The 19601-nt window shown below is 40.4% G+C and overlaps 1 protein-coding gene across 2 annotated transcripts in view; it reads left to right on the top strand.

Annotated features, from left to right (window-relative positions):
* LOC105422275 (uncharacterized) overlaps positions 1-19601 on the top strand; it is a 284608-nt gene that overhangs the window by 165532 nt on the left and 99475 nt on the right. For both annotated transcript variants that reach the window (XM_089076728.1, XM_089076729.1), the window contains exon 6: positions 3529-3618. In XM_089076728.1, coding sequence (XP_088932854.1) covers positions 3529-3618 — 90 coding nt within the window. The remainder of the gene's footprint in view (positions 1-3528; positions 3619-19601) is intronic.

Here is a 19601-nt window from a genome sequence, read left to right as displayed (position 1 = left end):
TAAAAAGAAAAGAAATGATAACGAGTATTAACGAGTATTGAAAATTGTATATTATTTCGTAATATCAAAAGAATGTCTTTTGCGTGAATTACTGACTGTTGATTCGAAGATTAGAGCAATGAAGATTTACGTATTTGTTCAGATAACTGCTCTTTTACAGTTTTCTACGGAAGGCGATAGAGTCTGAACTGAAAGAGAGACTGAGAAAAGAGGCCTCTCGCACGCGTTCCTTCACAGTTTCATCGGAATGATGGATGAGTTCTTCGGAGAACCGTCGTCGATAAATCATTGATAATCGTGTTTTTTCACAGTCTGTCTTTATTTTCGCCGTTGTGCGCCGGCAACGCCGCTCGTAAAATTGCGTTCGCGACAGCATCGGGTCCGTCGTCTCGTAAAATACACGCGCTCATGGACGTCATTACCGCGTAATTAACGTCCCCCCTCCCCTTCTCCGCGCGCGCGCCATTCCTCCGCGTAATGAGTTCGAGCGTGGAAATTTGCATGCGAATCTTGCCGCGGCTGCCGACATATCGCAAAACCGCATCCGCGAAGTCATTCTTGGCTCCGAGCTATGCGCTCATGAAGAGAGGACCGGTCCGTGTGCGTGTGCGAATCCAGTCGCGTGAATGTACCTGACAGGGAAATTGGGTCGCGTGTCATACCCGTCATCGTCATTTTATACACGTAAGAGTGAACTTCCGATTGTGCCGGCAACGAACGTGGACTCGTTGCCATGTGTTGGACTAACTGTGAAAAACGATATTAGTTATCGGTTGTTGATTGAATACGGTAGAGTAATCTGTCCGGGACAGATAGCCATATGAGGAGAGACGGCCATTGTGGATTCTCCGGTAATTGCCGAGGCGATATGCATGAGTAGTTAGTATAGCGTCATGGCGATTGATTAGAATTGTTTCGCGATTAGCAGCACTTTAGTGGATATATTAATGTTTTTTATCCATATTTCTCTTTTTCCGCGTTTTTATTTATTATGATATACTTCTCAATAAAATAAAAAGATCGTTTTAAATTAATGTTAAAAATGAGGAAAGATAAATTTATATCAAAATTTGGAGGATTTTTTATTCCAAATGACACTATTTTCAAATTGATTATACAAAGTCGAAAGGTCCAACTTCGAAATTAATGAAATTTAAAAAATTGTTTTTAATTTATGACAGTTTGAAGGTTTGAACATTTTTCTTTAAAATATGTTTTTGGAAATTGAACCACAATTTCTTATTATTGAGTTATTACGATTTGAAGTGGCCATTAAATTTTTAATTTCTTTTTAATAGAAATAGCATTTTCTATGTTATACAGATTCTCTCAGAAATTATGTATTTTCTCCAAGTTGTTGATATTGAGATGAATAATAATAGTTTGAATAAATAATCACTAAATTATGAATGATTAGACATTAAAAAATTTCGCGATTTATGTTTCAGAAGCAATCGTCTAACATAATTTTATGTGCTCCAATTAATCCTAAGTAGAATTATCTGAGCAAATTTTTCATCTAGTCTACGTAACTCCTGAGAATAATTTTGTCGTAAATTCAAATTGCGCGTTAATTTATTTGCGTATTTGCGTGCGGAGTAATCCACGTGCGTTTCGCGTGGCTGCAGCAGACACGTTTTCGTGTCGGGACAAACGCGGCTCGTCGTCACTTTTCGCGCGTGCACGCCAGGTACTAATTGATCGTATCTCCGCGCGCATTTAATAGCCGCACGCGCTTTTACCGCTTCGGCGTAAAGCCGACGCGATCCGCGGGCAAGATCGCGGACAGCAATCGCGCGTCCCGATTTCGCCGCGGATCAATTTACCTAACAAGAACGAAAACGCGATAAAGCGGACCGTTGCGAGGCCGCGCGAACCCGCAATTAGCGTCCCCGGTAAAACCATCTTATAATCGCTTAATAAGCGTTCGTGTGCAAATAACGTTTACTAATTGGGCATACACGGGGCGTCACGTGGCCGGGACGATTAGCGCGAAAACCACGAGACTTCCCAATACGACGCCCAGCATCGCGATATTGCGCGTTCGAGGAAAATTCTCCGGTAACCGGTTTAACGACCGGCACTAAACGTCTACAGGTGTAAGCGATAAACTTTTTCCGCATGGAGAATCCGCCGACCCGCTTGCTTTAATAACGCGCCAGTAGTAGTCAGCATTAATTACATTGTTATTATCGTCGATCTTTGAAAGATAGGAAAAAAAGAGGGAGGAGAGGGGGGGGGAGAGAAAAGTCAAATCGATTGACGTTGACTTAGGCCTGATTACATTTCCCGTGAGATCCACCGCGCGCGCGGTTCTGCGATAAGTGAATGCGCTTCGACGAGACGCGCTTTGCCGCGTTCCGCTCGCGCTCGCTTACTTTCGATTATTTCTGCGCCGTCATGAATGAGACGTCCGGTATTCGCGCCGGCTACTCGCGGTAGTAACGCCATTTAAAATGCCGGGACGTGAGATACATATTATTCGACGTGTTACCTCGCGAAGGTAGAAAGTGGCTCCGTCGAGCGCGCGTGATGCATCGCGATGCGTAAACGCTCGAGAGGAGGCGAATACGCGCGCGAATACGTTTCGCCGTTCATCTCCGCCGGTCTCTGACAGTAGGTGACGAGGGTTAAAAGGTGGAATTAGAGGGAGCCTCTCGACCGAAGGTCAAGTATGCGGACTAGCGCGCGGCCCGATGTTCCTTTCTGCATGCGTGCACGCGCGTACACGCACCGCTATCGGGCCACCGAAGCGCACGCTTCCATTGCGATTAATCGATAAACGCGCCTCGTTTCGGTAGCGAATGCGTGCTTCGATCGATCTTTGTATCTCGCAAAGCGGATATTAATCGTAGAGACGTATTTAATGGTTCGATGAAGCAGGCTGGCATTATTCATCGCGGGGATGTATGTTTTTATTTTAACAGTTCAGCATGACGTGCACATTTGTTCAGCTAAAGAAATTGAATGTTGAATGCTACCATTCGAATACTAATACGTTTAAGTTATATAATTAATTGTTTTACGTTTTAGTATTTTAGATTTTAATTGTGAGTTTTAATTAATTAACGCATGGCGTCTGGGACGAGAACCATAATTGATCGCTGAGACGTTTTATTGCTGGGAAAAGCAATAAAACTCTTTCTGTTGGATTACGTCTTTTTATGAATGTATTTCTGCAATTTTTAAATAAGAAAATTTTACAGAAATATATCAAAATAATAAAAATCAATTGTCTAAATAATAACATTGGAAAGATTTTATTCAATTACATAATACTGTCATGAATTAAATTATAAGTCTGCCAGTTAATTTTTAATTATAGAAGAGTTTTGATCTTATTGTGGATGAATCTCGATGAATCACATCAAGATTCGTTCAGCCGTCAATTTTGTGGAGCCGATTCTATGGGGCGATTGAATTCAATTATCAATTTCTGTTGGCATTCAATTCAGCTGCCAAATTAAAATGCAAATAGCTAAGGGATATCTGAATTGGTAATAACAAGATTTTTCATTCTGATTTCAGGAACCAAAAAGCGAGTTGACGAAATAGCATTACCAAGAACTATTCACGATTTGCCAGAACACGTTCTCACATGTGGCCTGTCACTTCCCGGTAAGTATTAAAAAAATATACATTTATATAAATTTCCAAGAAAAAAGATAACAAAGCAATCTTGATCCTAATCGTTTAAACTTGTAATATACTTTATCGAAACTTTTTTTAAAAACGAAAGGATTTAGAACAATGAGTTTCAATACTTTTATGATTATATTATATTTAAATTGTTGCTAAATATTTATACGTTTTATGTTGAAAACCGTGGATTTAAACTCGAGATTTCACTCGAGAAGTGAAATATTTGTATAGTTTCCGGGTTTAAACACTTTTAGTCTGATAGTCGACCGCGCTTTTATCGTAAGCCTTTGTCTAGCGTCGAGGTGCTCCGCATAGAAGCACGCAATGGTAGAAATGTGCACTTACGCCACACACGCGACTTCGCGTTGCCTCTCGCGTCGCGTTACAGAAGATAACGCGGTGACCGCGGAGGAGTATGCGGAAGCTGGGACACACCCATCCACGTAGGGCTCTTAAGCTCGGGGTTCACACGCCCCCGCATCTTCTACCTATTCCGTGCATCTATTTACGTACTTCGTCGAGTACCGGCGGATACTTCCCCGGCAAGTCGTTTCTCTCTCTTCTACCGCGATTCCGCCTTGTCGAGTGCGCCATTCTCTCGGCTGATCTTGCTCTCCGTCCCGCATTGTCCCTTTCTCTCCCTTTCCGCAAGGCTCAGCTGGCCGGATCCGCGGATATCTAACTGTATTCCCGTAGTTGGCGCAGTTGTTGCTCTCGGCCGTCGATTAGCGCACGACAGGAAGAAGGTAGACGATGGCTGAAAGAAGCCTGACCGAGAATTAACCTGCGAGTGTTCACGTGTTCATGGAACACGCTTTGCTTTAAATTATCATGAAAATATAATTACCATAGAAAATATATAATGAATATAATTTAAATCTTATATTTCAAAGAGCGATATTATTTTGGACAAAAATAATACCGTTCTTATAAAAATATTTTTTATAAAGAATAAAGGATATAAAAAAAAAGAAATTTTAAATGTAGCGATTAATTGCGAGATATAACCATTTACCATTTATCGGACTATTTTATCATCGAACAAGTAATAGTCAGGCATTCGGTTTTCCTGGTACAGTAAACGTGGTTATCGTAGTGATGGTTATCGCGTCATTATCTCGTAATAATAAACTTGAAGTGATATTAATCTAAGCTCGATTAAAAGCAATATATAATATCTCTAAATATAAAACGGGGAAATCACTTCATCGGATCGAGTAAACCCGCTATTTTTTTTGGCGTGCCCGACATATCGACATCGCGTTCATGTAACAGTCACTCCTACGAGGCAGCGGCGTCCCACAACGGTAACCGCGGGTGAAAGGGAAAAGCTCACTCCGCCGCTTTAATTGCAACCGAGTGTGGGATATGCGCAACTCTTTTGTGTCTCGATTAGGGAGGGATCCCTCGCGGTAACATTAACGTTAACTATCCACTTACTTGAACATGAGCTACACGCTCAGTTCGCACGCCTCCGTGTTTCTCGTGCGTCCATCCATTTATACGGCTCCTCTTCTCGTAAAAGGGCCAACGGTCCCTTCCGCCTCTCTCCGTCTCAATGAATGCACCTCTCTGTTTCTCCACGTCTGCCATATCGTACACATATATATACATCGTATCGTATACTGCCATACTCCTTTTCCCGCTACCTTTTCTTTACCACCCGGTATCACCTCGGTGTTCACGCTCCCTTCGCGTGTCTCTCGTGTTCTGTTCCCTTCTTCCGCCCGTCTTCGTGGCTCGCTCAGCTGGCCGGATCCGCGTATGTCTAACTGTATCCCGTAGTTGGCGAAGCTGCCGCTTTGTCGTCGATTAGCTGACTAGTACGCGGGCAGGCAGAGACGATGGGCGACGAACTAATGGGCTCCGGCGTGCTTCGGATGGGAGAAATAAACGGTAAGAAATGCGTCGTGCCAGTTGTTAGTTTTAATTACCGTAAAATACATGTAGCACTTCTTACGAAGTCGAGCATACTCGAGATCCTTGCAAGTAAATTGCCTTTTCGTAACTAATTCGCTAAAAATGAATTTAATTCGTTAAAAGGGAATTTTCGCGATTTGCTTCGAATAATCGTACCTGATAATTCATGAGAAAAAAAAATACAGTAAATGAATTTTAGAGTGTGTCACTAGAGAAATGAACAAGCATAAAATGCAACGTAATTTAATTTAATTTTCTAAAAGAAGAGACACACTGGCACTAATTATATAAATCACTCATGCCTTTTATTTATAATTTTACATAGCAAGCAGAGAACAGAACTTCTTCCTGTTTCTCTTTTTTTTTTCTGAAAAGACGTTCGTTCCGTTCATTTTTCATTGCGGATGATTTATTAAGCTAAAGCGTGCAGATTCGTTTGTAAGCAGATCCTCGCGGAAATACCGATGGCCACGCTTCGCTCGACCTACGTATCTTCGTACTTCGCATTCCCGCACCTATTTATACTGCCTTTCTTTCCCGGTAGTAGTTCCTCGCGTGTCTCGTTAGGCCCCGCTCGCGCTCCTCTTTCTCCATCCATCGATTCTGCCTTCAACGCTCGACGCTCGCGGTGTTTCTCCTCCGTCTGGTCGTGCTCACTTCCTTCATTCCGCCACCTTGATTGCAACAAAGCGCAACGTTGTTTCGGTTTCGTGGGATCCCGTTGGAGCTGCCCCGCGGGGCTAAGTTTCCGACTCGTCTCGAGCAATCTCCGCGAGATTTTCCGACCGTCTCACGTCGCTCGGATCCTACACCTTAATGTCTACATGCCTACGTTGCATGTACCATTCCTCCCGTGATGCCAGTGCGATGAGAACGTAGGGATTTGCGAGAAAGTCTCTGTTGACAATCTGTCGAGCGGAAGCGAACTGTCCGTTCGAGAGCTCTAAACGCTGTCTTTTAGATAATCACCTATTGTGCAAAATGGCACAGGATACGAGGACTTTATGTGCATAATGTGCTTATTCTATTTACTCTTGAAATAATAGTGCATGCATGACGCTGTGGTCATCGTCGATAGTTCGACTAAGTATGAAGATCGGAAACAAAATTATCTTTGAGCTTGTTAAAAGCACTGCCGTATTTTTTATTATTGTCTTTAATGATAGCTGCATTTCTTTGCTTTAATAATTAATTCAGATTTTCGAAGATATATCTAAAGATGGTTCTTTTATAAAAAAAAATTAAAGTGTTTAAATTATTATTAAATTAAATAAAAAATACAAATACAAATAAGGCAAATAAATATGTAATAGATTAAAAAATATTCGTGATTATTGTAATTTTTTCAAATTATAATATTGCAAGCAATATTTAAATCATCATTTTGATACGAGCACGAGATTGCGTAAAGTATAAAAGGCTTCGTAAACAGCTAATTTGTTTCCTAGTCGTCGTTTAATGTTACAAGTCCCCCAGCGTATGAAATAGGTCTCTCGGTACGTCATCGAAACACGCTTCCTCGTCATTGATTCTCTTCAGCCATTCTTCAACCAGCGGCAGCTCAAGACTCCCTTGTTACATCCTCTCCTTTCTCCCCGATCATTTCCTTTCCTCTTCCCACGGATTCCCAGCCGGGGAGATCACCGGGTGCCTAACTGTAATCCCGTAGTTGGCGAAGCTGCCGCTTTGTCGCCGATTAGCCGGTCGAAGTTGTGCCGAGCCGAGCCCGCGGTCGCCTAAAAGAGGTGGGATGGAGCAGGAAGAGGAAGCGCAGGAGATCGCAGCGTCGTGCCGCGTTTATGCCCGCCGGGCAAAGAGGTGCAAGTACGACAAACGACCGCGGCCGAAGTTCAAGCGGGTGCTGCTTCGAGAGAGTCTGATTGGAGGGCATTAACGAGCCCGTGTGCACGGTGACGGCCTTTACGGCGTCACGTATTCTCTTGTCGTCGCTTTTTCCAGCTCTTGAACAGCTCTTCGAACAGGAAATCTATAGAAGTGACTGTAGGCGCGCGATAATTTTTGCGATTGCTCTAGTTTTCGCTTAATTAGATCGAATCGACGTGCGAAATGTTTCGAACAATTGTCAAGCTCGGATTGTCTGTTGACTCAATCCTTCGACTCGATTAGGCGTAACTGCATAAATTATTGGTAAAGGTTGCTACGTCAGGAGAAATCACGGCTCGGTTTATGCCAGGAATCGTAGATTTATAAAGTAGCTCTCCGCATGGCGCGTACACAGTCGCAGTAAGTGATCAGAGAGTGTAATAGAATCCTTGAGAGAGGAAAATTATACAGGGTGTTTCGTGAAATTTTCATTGAATTTTATTGATTTTTTTTAACACACTTCAGTCATTGTTCTTCTTGCGCAAGAATTTAAGTTGTAACAATCTCGAAGGTTTATTCTGATGTTTAATATTAAAGAATAAGCTTATACAGGTGCAAGTAGCTAATAATTACATATATATTCTGCTATTATTACACAAAACTTAATTGTGGAAATATTTAATATTAAACAAAAATAGCATTTTATTAAATACATCTTGAATAAAAAATTTGATACAAGAATTATGGAACACTCTGTACGTGGTGTATCAGTAGGATGTAGTAGTTGGATATTCTTGTTAAATTAGGTGAAGAACGAATGATGTTTGTTCGAGCAGCGGCGTAAATTATGCCATCCCGTACGTATTTACACGTGGCATGATTTACGGTTTTATGCAGGTCGTACCGTGTCTGCGGATTGTATATGTGTGCGGGGCAAGACGATTGCCCGCGTCTCTTCTTCACGGGGTTCAAACTAATGCGCAGATCAAACTGATTCGCCTAACTCGAACTCGAGCACGCCGTGTGCTAACCCATCGCAAGTCTTGTGAAAGCGGTCGGCTGTTTATGACCTCTCGCTCGACGATAAAGTCGTTCACGGCAGCATACCGCCGTCGCGGTGACTTGGCCGAGACTAATCTTCGTCTGGCGATATGCACACAGACGGTGAATCGAGCGTAATACGGGATTATTTAAGCGAGTATGTAAAAAGGTAAATATACGCGATTGTTTAAGACCGGTTTCACTTGTGCGCCAGTTATATTATCTCCGACTTTAGTTTTAATAGGTTGAATGCTACTTTCCATCACCTCAATAAAAATCTAGTTGAAAGTTATACGTCCGGTGTTATGATGTGGCAACTTTTCAAATGTACTTGCTACATCGTTTGAGTTGCCTTTCATTGTCAGTTAATTAAATTCCGGATTTTTCTAAATACAGTCGGTTGCGTTTTGCACATATCATTAAAATATTTCATGCGGTGGTTTATTGTTTTATATACGAATGAGGAGATTTTTTCTTTGGGATTTTATTTCACTATAAGGTAAGACAAAATTGCGGTTTGCCGTTTGATATACGCTATGTTTAGGATCCGGCATTTTTAGCAAAAGAATATATTACACACGCAAAAGAGGAAGTGAAACGAGGGTCTGGCACGGAAGATCGATATCACAGCCTACGGCCGATGCTACTAGACGAACATTTGCGATAGGTAGATGTGTACTGGAATAGTAGACACTAAAGATATACTAAGGTGATTAAGCCGCTGGAAGACCTTACACACACACACACACTCAAAACACTTAATTTAACTTAAGATAATTAGAGGGTAGTATTTAGGCTCTTCTGGTATCAGCTTGAATTAAAACCGTATATCAATCAGTATCAATAAAGATCGAATCGAATAACAGAACTATAATTTGTAGACATGCATGCTTTTTTTTATAAAAACCCTATTTATGTCAATCAAGCAATTAACTATTGTTCACAAACAATTATATAGTCTAATCACAACACTTAACATAAAAAAATATACAATGTACTCATAAATGAGGTATCTTAAGTAATGTAAAAAAATTAAATATGGAAATTATATCTTTGTAATTTTATGTATAATTTCAAATCATTTTGAAGTTTTGCATTATGCGGGATTGCTATTGTAATAACGTATCATTTTAGATTGCCATTATATCGAACGCTTTCGCTAGATGTATTCGATTATCGTTGTCGTCGCTTCGGGAACAGTTCGGAACGCCAGCGATAATCCCATTCGCCGCGTTGACGAAAGTCAGCCTACGTGCTAATAGTGCATGTGGGTATTTAAATCGAGTACCATCATATCCGGCACTTCATAGGCATCATCTATCGATCGCGTCCAACTAGTCGAGCGTATCGGCCGATATTCTCGGGGGCCTAATTACATGGAAGTATTTTATTATCGTGACACCAGGCGCTGCCCGCGATGAATCAATGACCATTTATCGTGCAGTAACGCACACAGGCGTGTTGTGTGTTACCTCCTGACCGGCACTGGGAGGCTCGTGGCCTTCATGTGGGCGGAATAGGCCAGAGTCTCTCACACGCCGTCCTCGGAAAAACCGCGCGATGTGTGCGCACGCGATAATTTATCACGTGTAGAAAACGGCGAAAATTTACGTCTCTTCCGCGCCTCGCCGCCCGCGTATGGACGAGTTATCATAATGGACGTATTTATGCGAAGGGGATTTTCTCGTACTGGCTCGAATCGCACCACGAGTTTATTAGCCTAATTAGCTATGCATGGTTTACGGTACATTGTGCGTTCTTTCGAGCGTGTGAGTTTCGAGCGACGTGATAATTAAATACGTAGCGAGAAAAGGTGGAGACTACTGTGCCGTCGGTACGATAATTTTTAACTGTACATTTGGCGTACCGACATCAGCTTGTAAATACATAAATCGGATACGAAGCGCGTTTCGCATACAGTGTAAGCCTCTAGAAAAATGTGTCAGGCGACGAGAACTGATTGACACAATTCGGGATTTTCTTGTAGTCTTTACGAAAATTCAACTGCATCAAACGAACGTGGAATTTGATATTATACGATCTGCATTATAATTTTAAATATACTTTTATATCAACTTAATAGAAAATTGTCGGAGTAAGTAAAACTAACAGTTAGTATTCACTATTAGACTTTATATCTTCCCAAAAGAGATTCGTGCAGCTTCACTTTGAAAATGAAGAGGGGAAAGGGGGCTACGTTGTATCCTCGGTAACATGTAAGACATCCTTAATGGCTGCCAGGCTATACTCAACCCCGTTTGCCTTGTAATTAGGGGATTACGAAATTGTTACTTTGAGAATATATCGAAGCGTGGCTAAGCCGGGGTATACGTGCCTGCGAGCGTGCAAAAAGAGAGGCACACGTTCCGTTACATTCGACATGCGATAAACTATGTGATCCACCTCCGAAGCATTATCTCGCTCCTCATCGAAGATGGCACGCGCATATCTGAACGCGAGAGCGCGGAGGCTGGGCAAACACTCCGACATTACGATTTCAGCGATTTAGAAACGGCTCGTGCGATCATCGCTCGTCTCTCGTATTATTACGAAGATCCCGATTAGCCGATTCATGTAATTACGCCTTTACCGCCTGTATCGCGATGTGAGAAAATTAGAAAATCTCAGGGATCTCCTAGGAAACCCGCGTCGACAAAACGCGTGACGCGACAAGTACGCGCGACGATCAAAAGAAGTAGATTTTTAGAAAGTGAATGCCACTCGAGCATGCAAATTATAACGGAGCATTTATTTAAACCCAAGCTGAGCTATAAACATTTAGGAATGCCGCTTAAAGATATCAATTTACACTTGACCGTAACAACTTACTGAACATAAACTTTGGAAATGGATAAATAGAAATTTGGCCGTGGAACGTGTAAATTGCGCCTCTCGAATGAATTCGCCTGTGTGTTTTTAGATATCGTTTGAGGTGCGATGTTGCTCGTGCTGTGTGCAAGGTAATTCTGATTTTCCGCTCGGATACGTTGAAACATTAGCCATGCGACTGGCAACAAGCTTGTGACGAATAGCGATATTCGTTGGTAATGTTCGCGCAAACTAGCGTCCATGACAAAAACATGAAATGTGTATCTCGCATTAGAGTCGGCGCGGTCAGATTAAGTGGATTTAGTTCTCGCCTCTTTCCCTGGTTATTCGTTAATGAAGTTTGAAAGTTCTGCAAAACGCGAACGTGTACGCGTTATGCAAATAGACTTATTTATGAGTCTAGATATACTCACGTCCTATAACAAATCAAAGGCTCACTGAAAATCTCTAAGCGTGCATAAATTGGAATCACATAACATCCGCGTTCCAAGAAAGTTTTACCGAAGCTTATTTGTGGAAATATTCTGGATTTGGTATCCAACGGCGAAGAAAAGAATTGCAAGCAATCATTCTTGTCTCATTTACCGGTCTTCATGAAATTATTAATAAGTTTTTGTATCGTGATTATTTTATTCGATTTTTCGAGAGCAAAGTATATATAATTATCTTTTTCATACAAATATATTATTATTATAATTTATGTCAAGATTTACCTCTTTGAGAATACTCGTACTTTTATATTTTACTTTCAATAATGCAATTAGCTAATGACCCGTAATTTCACCATTTATCATTTCTCATTTCAATTTCATATTAATGACTCATATAAAGCAAACAGAGCTCGGAAACAGGCGGGCACTGTACATTCTGAATTAAAAGGCGCGGTCGAAATATAGGCTAATGTACTTTAAAAAAAAATCACAAATGAGCAGCCGGGACATTACTCGGGGAATTAATATTGTACTTTATCGCGTAATCCACAGCACACGGTGAATCTGTCGTAAAACTTACCGTATTACGGATACGCACGCTCGACGAGTTTTACTTTCTTGCTCAAAAATTGCTGCGAAATCATACCTCTCGCCATTTAATACCGGTGATGCACGCGAGACGGCTGAGCATTATAATTTTCGATACTCGATAATCACGGCCCGGCCCTCGTTTTAGGTGCTCTTTAGGCCGCGGCCCGGGCACGCAGGCAATTACGCGGTAATCGTAGATATCGCGCATACAGACTGAATTCAGGGTACGACCCAGATCCCAAGAGAAGAGGAGGCTGCCCCGAGACGTTCGACGTGCTTGCACCGCGCGCGGCGGGATAAGATTTCGCCGAGGCCAATCGATAATGCCTTCCCGAGTGATCGATGCGCCTCGCCCGATTATCGGCGCGTTATTAACCGCCGTGCAGATTTTCCGCGGCACTAATTGCGCTGCACGCGGATCCCGAAACGGGGCGGCTGCGTTATTGGCGCCGTGCGAATGCTGCCGCGTCGAGAAAGTAGCGAATTTCAGCGTGAAAACGGAGATATTTGGAGAGAAGCCAGAGAGATTGTTATCGCACCACATTAGTTGATTGGATTAATTGGACGCACGCGAGTCTACGTGTTTCGTCAACTTCCACCTTCTCGTTGTCGTGGATTTATTTTGCCTCAATTGCTGAGGAGGAAACATATTTTTCTTGCTGAACACTAATTGCGTTGTTTATATGTAATTGTTTATTCTACTTAATAATACGATTAAAATACGATAAGTTATTGTGAGTTATGTTGCAAAAATTAATGTAAATAATGTTAAGATGTTTTATATTTGGAGTTGTTAGCAGTTTTTTTTTTTTAATAGAAAATATTTGGTGAAATTTATTGAGAAAATTTGTTGATTATATTAAAAAAATGATTATAATAAAAAAATTATATTGTAACAAGCGATAGACTTATCTACAAAAATCTTAGAGACAAATGCGCTCATTAGTCGTGGAAAAATACCTTTTAAATACTTTTCTCTTAAATCTTACAACTAATTTCTTCGCAAACGTTTACGTTCCTTAACTTCTAATTTCTCTCATGGCGCTAAGCAATACGATATTGATGATATCTCATTAATCATTGACATGTATCTGATTTTAATTTAAAACTTACAGCTTTTAAACGCTATTTATACAGAGAGCCGTGCGATAATAAATGCACTCCGCGGATTTGTCGGAGAGGAATGCAAGCGGTAATCGCAATCGCAGATTAGACCCAGCGCAACAAGTATGTCCAATCAATATTTCTCTCATTTAGATAACTCCTTCCTAGTGTAAATGATCAATACGCTTCTGATCATCATCATCGACCGACGTTTCGTGCGATTTATTAACTCAATGAATTTTCCATTGCGCTAATCATGCTTATTATCAGTCTGAAGCCGTTATACATCTGCTATGTAGACATGCACAGATATTATTTGAAACAGTAATTCGATAACTAGCTTATCCAAGTTAATAAAATTAACTTCTCGCGTTAAACGTCGACTCGATATGTATTCTTTGCAAATATGAACACACATGAAATAGATATCGTAATTTCAAATTCTACAAGATGTAGAGCGATATTAATAAAATCTAAGTTATGAGATAAGTTATCAGAATTATTCGAACTATGCAGCCGGAGTAAACCACTGAATTATAAAACATGATCGGACTTATTTATTATAACGTTTGTGTGTATTTCACATTGCACTTTTCATGTTACATTACTATATTCCGGTTTAGCAAACGACGGCGGGGCACAATACGCGAATTGATCTGTTGTGTGCAAGCAAAAGAATAATGCTTTATGCTATTCTAAAACGTCAGCGTTTCGCGCCGCGCTCGTGCGAGAAAGTAGTAAATGCACTCGCGAGTAAGCCGCTCGACAGCGAGGAATGCAAGTAGTAACCGCCGGTGCGTATTCGACCGGTTGTTATGAGAAATGTCCACGTGGACATAAGTAATGTCTGACCAGCAGCCACACTGTGGTAACTAATGCCCTAATGCTTCCAAGGCTCGATCGGAAATAATCAGAGAGGGTCGTAAATATCGATATTTGAGTACCCGAGAGAGAAAGAGCGCCGTTCGTTACCGGGCTCTTGACTTTACCGTTGACTTCTTTATTATTCGCAAACAAGATCTACGAGCTAAGAAAGATGATATTTCGCCGCTCTCTGTAACAAGTTCGCGAGTATTAATGCAATCATAAAACAGATATTAGATACTACGTATCCGATTAGAAGTAGACTATAAATTTTTATTTTAAGCAAATCTTCAAATTGACGAGAAATTTTGCTGCACAGATTTCCGGCCACTTGTGATTAATTAAGATAGGGATGATTAATTCAGTAAAGCGAATGTTGAATATTCGTATGCTCGATTGAGCGTGCATCCCTCTATCGAATTATTCGTCCGCGTCCGTACGCTAATGTTGCGCTCGTAAACAAGAATCCGAATAATCTTCCATCGATCGACATATAACCGGGAGGTACTCTCGATCGCTTCTGCAAACGTAAATACGCCCACCCGCCGAAGCCCCGTTATCGACCGTTCTTATCACACCGATCTGTGAACGAGTCGTTTCTCGAAACCTGGTCTGTGTACCGATCTTGTTTCCTAGGGAAACTGGCATCGGACGCGGAGAAAAGATTCGCACCACTGGTACGAAAGATTGAAATAATCATCTTCGGATGAACGTGTAACTTTTATGTAGGAAAAAAGGAGTTTATGTGCTAGTAAATTGCAATAATTATTTAAGTAACAGATTGTTTTATAAATCGTTTTTGTATTTGTATTTGTATAGGATTGGAGGAAGCGGAATCTTATTTAGATTTCATTGTTTTTAGATTAAAATAAATACATGACTCGAAAATATTTAAAAGTATTTATTATTGTTTTGAAAACTATTATTGTTTTTAATAATTTTGTGATATATATGAAACGAAACCGGAAGCACTATATTTTCTATAATTCACATTTTTATTTATAAATACATATTTATAAATTCTACAACTAGAAAATAGTAAATGAATGTAATTAGTGTTGAAAATAAAACTAAGATCTACTAAGATGCAAATTTGCAAAATAATATTTTGTGCAATTATTGCGGAAGAGAAGGATATTATAAAATTTTTATTAGATACTTTTTGGCGAAAGACATTTATAGGAATATGTATGAGTTAATAAAGCGGAATATGCAAACGAAGTTACAACCGGTTAGTTCGTTTCTGCTCGTAAATAGTAATGGGCATCTATTGACGCGGGGGCGTGAGATTCACCATGGAGGCCTTGCACTGTCAGTGTATTAGAGAGTAATGTTAGTGGAACGGCATGAGTGAGGGATACACCCACAAATACAGATGAACACATATAAAACGAATAAGAAATAAATATAGAAATATTCTTGATAAAGATTCGTGCGGTAAGAAACGAAAGAAAATAAGAAGTTAATGTTTTTCACATGCCCTATAAACAATAAAATTATAATTTACTTAATTTTTAAATAAAGAGATTTTTTAAATATTTTTATATACTAGTTAATGTAGCTTTTTAAAACTTTTTAGCGAGATAATTTAGACTCATCGTAATGTGCATCGTAATTAATTGTATTTTAATCATGCTTTCAATTTAATTTACAAACTTTAATTGATATTGCACTTCAACAACAATTAGTAACAATTAGAAGAGCATGTTCTCTTTGTAAGATCAGTCAATAGTAAATTATACAGTATTGCGATGCGATAGAAACATTTTTTGCATACGAAAGTATTATCTCTCTACGGCATTGTATAATAGCGTGAGAGTAACTAGGCACACATAAATCCGTGTTACTCTGTAAAATAGGCGAATGCTATGATGATTCGGCTTTCTCGAATCGCATTAGGCCCGATGCGTCAGCGCACGTGCATCACGCTGCATCACGCACCGCAACTGCATCCACGCCGGCGTACGTGCAATCGGTCGCGCGAGCTCGATCGTGTATGTATGTAGGTACGTATGTACGTGTATACTTGGACCATACGTGATTATGGTTATCACGTCGACGATTGGATCAAGTGCATTAGCCACGCACGAATCGACTGTGCACGCCGCGCACACATTCTGTATCACCTCGACCCTGGCTAGGCCATGCCGGCGGAATACTTTAGGATGAGATCGAGAGACGAGGGCGTGATCCTGCGATCTTTACGGCCGAGGCAACCGCATTCGTGCGATCGAGAGTCAAGGTCATGGTTGTAAAGTTTGTATTTACTTCGTAACGCTTCGGTATTACCGGTTTCGCGAGTCGTCGCTCGCAAACTTGCTCAAGGAGCCTCTGCATGCTGACGAGCCGGCGTGAACCACTATTTCTCGCGAGAAGGAATTTGATACGTGCACTGTACAAAGTAATATTCTTACGTTCAAGCATTCGTGATCACGTAATCTGATTCATCCGATTCATTATCTCTCCGAGTGTTACTTTATTTATAAGTGGCGAAGAAAATAAAACGTGGCGAAGGAAACGTGACGAAAAGTGCAGTATATAAATACATTGAGGCTCGTAACGTTGGCAAAGATATCACTTAATACGTGATTGAAGTATCTCCCGTAAGTTATCTCAGTCTGTGAATTCGTTTTGCAGCTAATGATGTATTCGGTAGCGCGTTTCTAACGGAGATCCATTCTGCCGTTTACTAATTGGCCGGCCAAGCTCTCCCATAGATTCTCAATAACGGTCACGATGGAAAGATAATACCGAGGCGTGGTTAACGTCATCTTAGCGTCGCGATATGTGCGCATCGGGTGTATACGGGCGAGCGCACGACGCGAGGGTCGGGTCAAGGATCGAAATGTATCTATGTATTCCCGCACTCGGTTAGAACACCTGGAGCATGTACCGTATATGATCGACGACCGGTTTGCAGAAGTCGATGGTCCGTCGAAAGATGAAAAATATAAGGTTAATATAGAGGTGAGATTTTTTTCCCATATTACCATGAACACATTTGTAGATGTGTGTTTCATTGGTTCTAGTGTCTTACATGGATTTTTGGAGTTCTAAAGTCAAATCTGGGTTATGCGATCTGGATACTTTGTACAATAATATTTACGTAATATTGAATAAAGTTTTGATTTACTATAAGATGAAATTTAAATTTCTTTCTAAGAATGAAAATGAAAGGAGAAATTTTATGTCAAATTCAATCATATATAATAAAATTATTTTACAAAATCACATCTTTGAAAAATGTGCTGTAAAATTTCACAAAAATATTAATGGGAAATGGGAATATTTTGAAATATATTAACTTTTTGAAAAATTTAAATATACAATTATGAAGTACATAAAAGTCATAAAAGTTTTGTTTAAAACATTTTTTTTTTATATTTCATTGATAATTGGTTGAGATCAAATATATGTATTAACTTTGAGGGGTTGTTTTCCCTCAAAGTTCAAATTGATATAAAAAAATAAGTTTCTTTTAGATTTTTGTGTTTAGCAACATACTTCAAAGGAAATCAAATTGGTTCCAAGTCCCTTATTAGTACAGACATCTTTCTCATTTGTGTGACGTCTCAATTTTTTACCTATTTGATTCGCAGATATTTATTTTAATATAAATTGGAATTTTCACTTTACGTTTTTAATCTTTGTTCTTTTAAATATTCACATCTCGAAACGAATCTTTTCTTAAAGTAATTCCTCGATCTTTACAGTTTCACTAAAAACCAATATATGTAAATTGACCAATATATGCAAAGTCAATAATTTGATAAATTAGTGGACAATCTTGCTGGCGAAAGTGAGATTATCCATGAATATTTGTCGCGCCAGTAACTATATGATCTGACGTTGCACATTCGAAGTCGAAAGAACGTTTAGCCGAGCCATTAATTTGTCGTGGCAAAGTTACGATCGCGGAACTTCCTCGTCGGGCTTACATTGAGAAACTTACGGTGCTACTTGCCGCAGTGAATGTATAATCGCCGATTACCCTAACAAATACGTGGTGGTGCACGAGGCGACTAATTAAGCGATTATAGCATCCTAGGCGAGCTAACGAGTGTTAATCCATAGGCGAGTCGTGTCTGTCGGAGTTCAGGAGGTCAATTTGCCGCACGCCTAGCCGAGCACGACAAGTTTTCTTATCAGTATGCTAGAAAATATCATATTGCGGTTGAAGATGCTACATTTCTCCCGTTCGATCGTGTAATCTCGTACACTTCACGATTTCGCTCTCTTCTTGTTTCTGAGAAACATTATTTCACGTAGCGTGGCTTTTATGAGATGATATAACTAACGGTTCCATAGGTCACGTTCGAGAAAAAAAATAGAGAGAGAGAGAGAGAGAGAGAGAGAGAGAGAGAGAGAGAGAGAGAGAGAGGAATACAGGAAAGATTATTGCAATCTTTTCCGCTTTCAATCCTTTACATTTTTTTCTCACAACGTTAACGATAATAGCAACCAACATTAAATTCTATTATCCAGGAAACGTGAAGTGTATTGTTAGAAAAATGTTGTCTTTCTTCTTATCTTTTGATGAAATCATTTTTTGTTTCAAATATTCGTACGTATAAATGGCAAGAAATTTTATCATTAAAATAATCTTTGTTATTTTATGAGACTAAACATACATTTATCTATAAAATTAAATGGATTTTATGAGATGTTTATAAACAATATAATGTTTAGTAAATGCGTATAGAAAACGTATTGAAAGAAATGAGATTTCACACAAGTAATCTTTCTTAGTACGACTGGAAATTATTACTTTCAGAGAAATACTCGATAATCGATCCAGTCAAATAATTAAGTGATTAACTGTTTATTGGCTATATCGAATACATCTATGGTTAAATCGGCTATGGCTGTATCGTAGATACGAGGATTCTGGGACTGGTCCGCAATATCCGTCGCGGTAAAATCGAGGATAATAACTTAGGAAACGAATTACGGCCAGGCATCGTCGTCCGTCTCGCAGCCGGTATCCATTACACATCGATGTTTCCATTTTAATAGAAATGGACGGAGATCCAAGCGAGAACAAGTAGGAAGGTAAAGAGATGAAAGAGAGAGGCTGATAGCGCGGGACAGGCGTGGAGCACGGTGGGGGCGCGAGGGCCCGGAACGAAAGGGGGAAGGCAAACGCGGCCATGTAATTAGAAATCACGGGGGGATTTACGGGGCATCGGGCAATAAATCCAAAAAGCAACGGCTAATGGCACGCATATTGACGTATCCATCTGGCTATCGTTCATCTTTCTCACGAGTCCCACACCGCGCGCACGCCCCGCGTTCGCGACGCGCGCCTCGCGGCTACTCCGCGCGAGCGGCTCGCTCTCGCTCGCTTCGCCCGCG

Source organism: Pogonomyrmex barbatus, unplaced genomic scaffold (assembly GCF_055798465.1).
Source record: "Pogonomyrmex barbatus isolate J1 unplaced genomic scaffold, ASM5579846v1 scaffold2, whole genome shotgun sequence".
Lineage (NCBI taxonomy): Eukaryota > Metazoa > Arthropoda > Insecta > Hymenoptera > Formicidae > Pogonomyrmex > Pogonomyrmex barbatus.
This window is presented reverse-complemented; position numbering and strand designations above follow the sequence as displayed.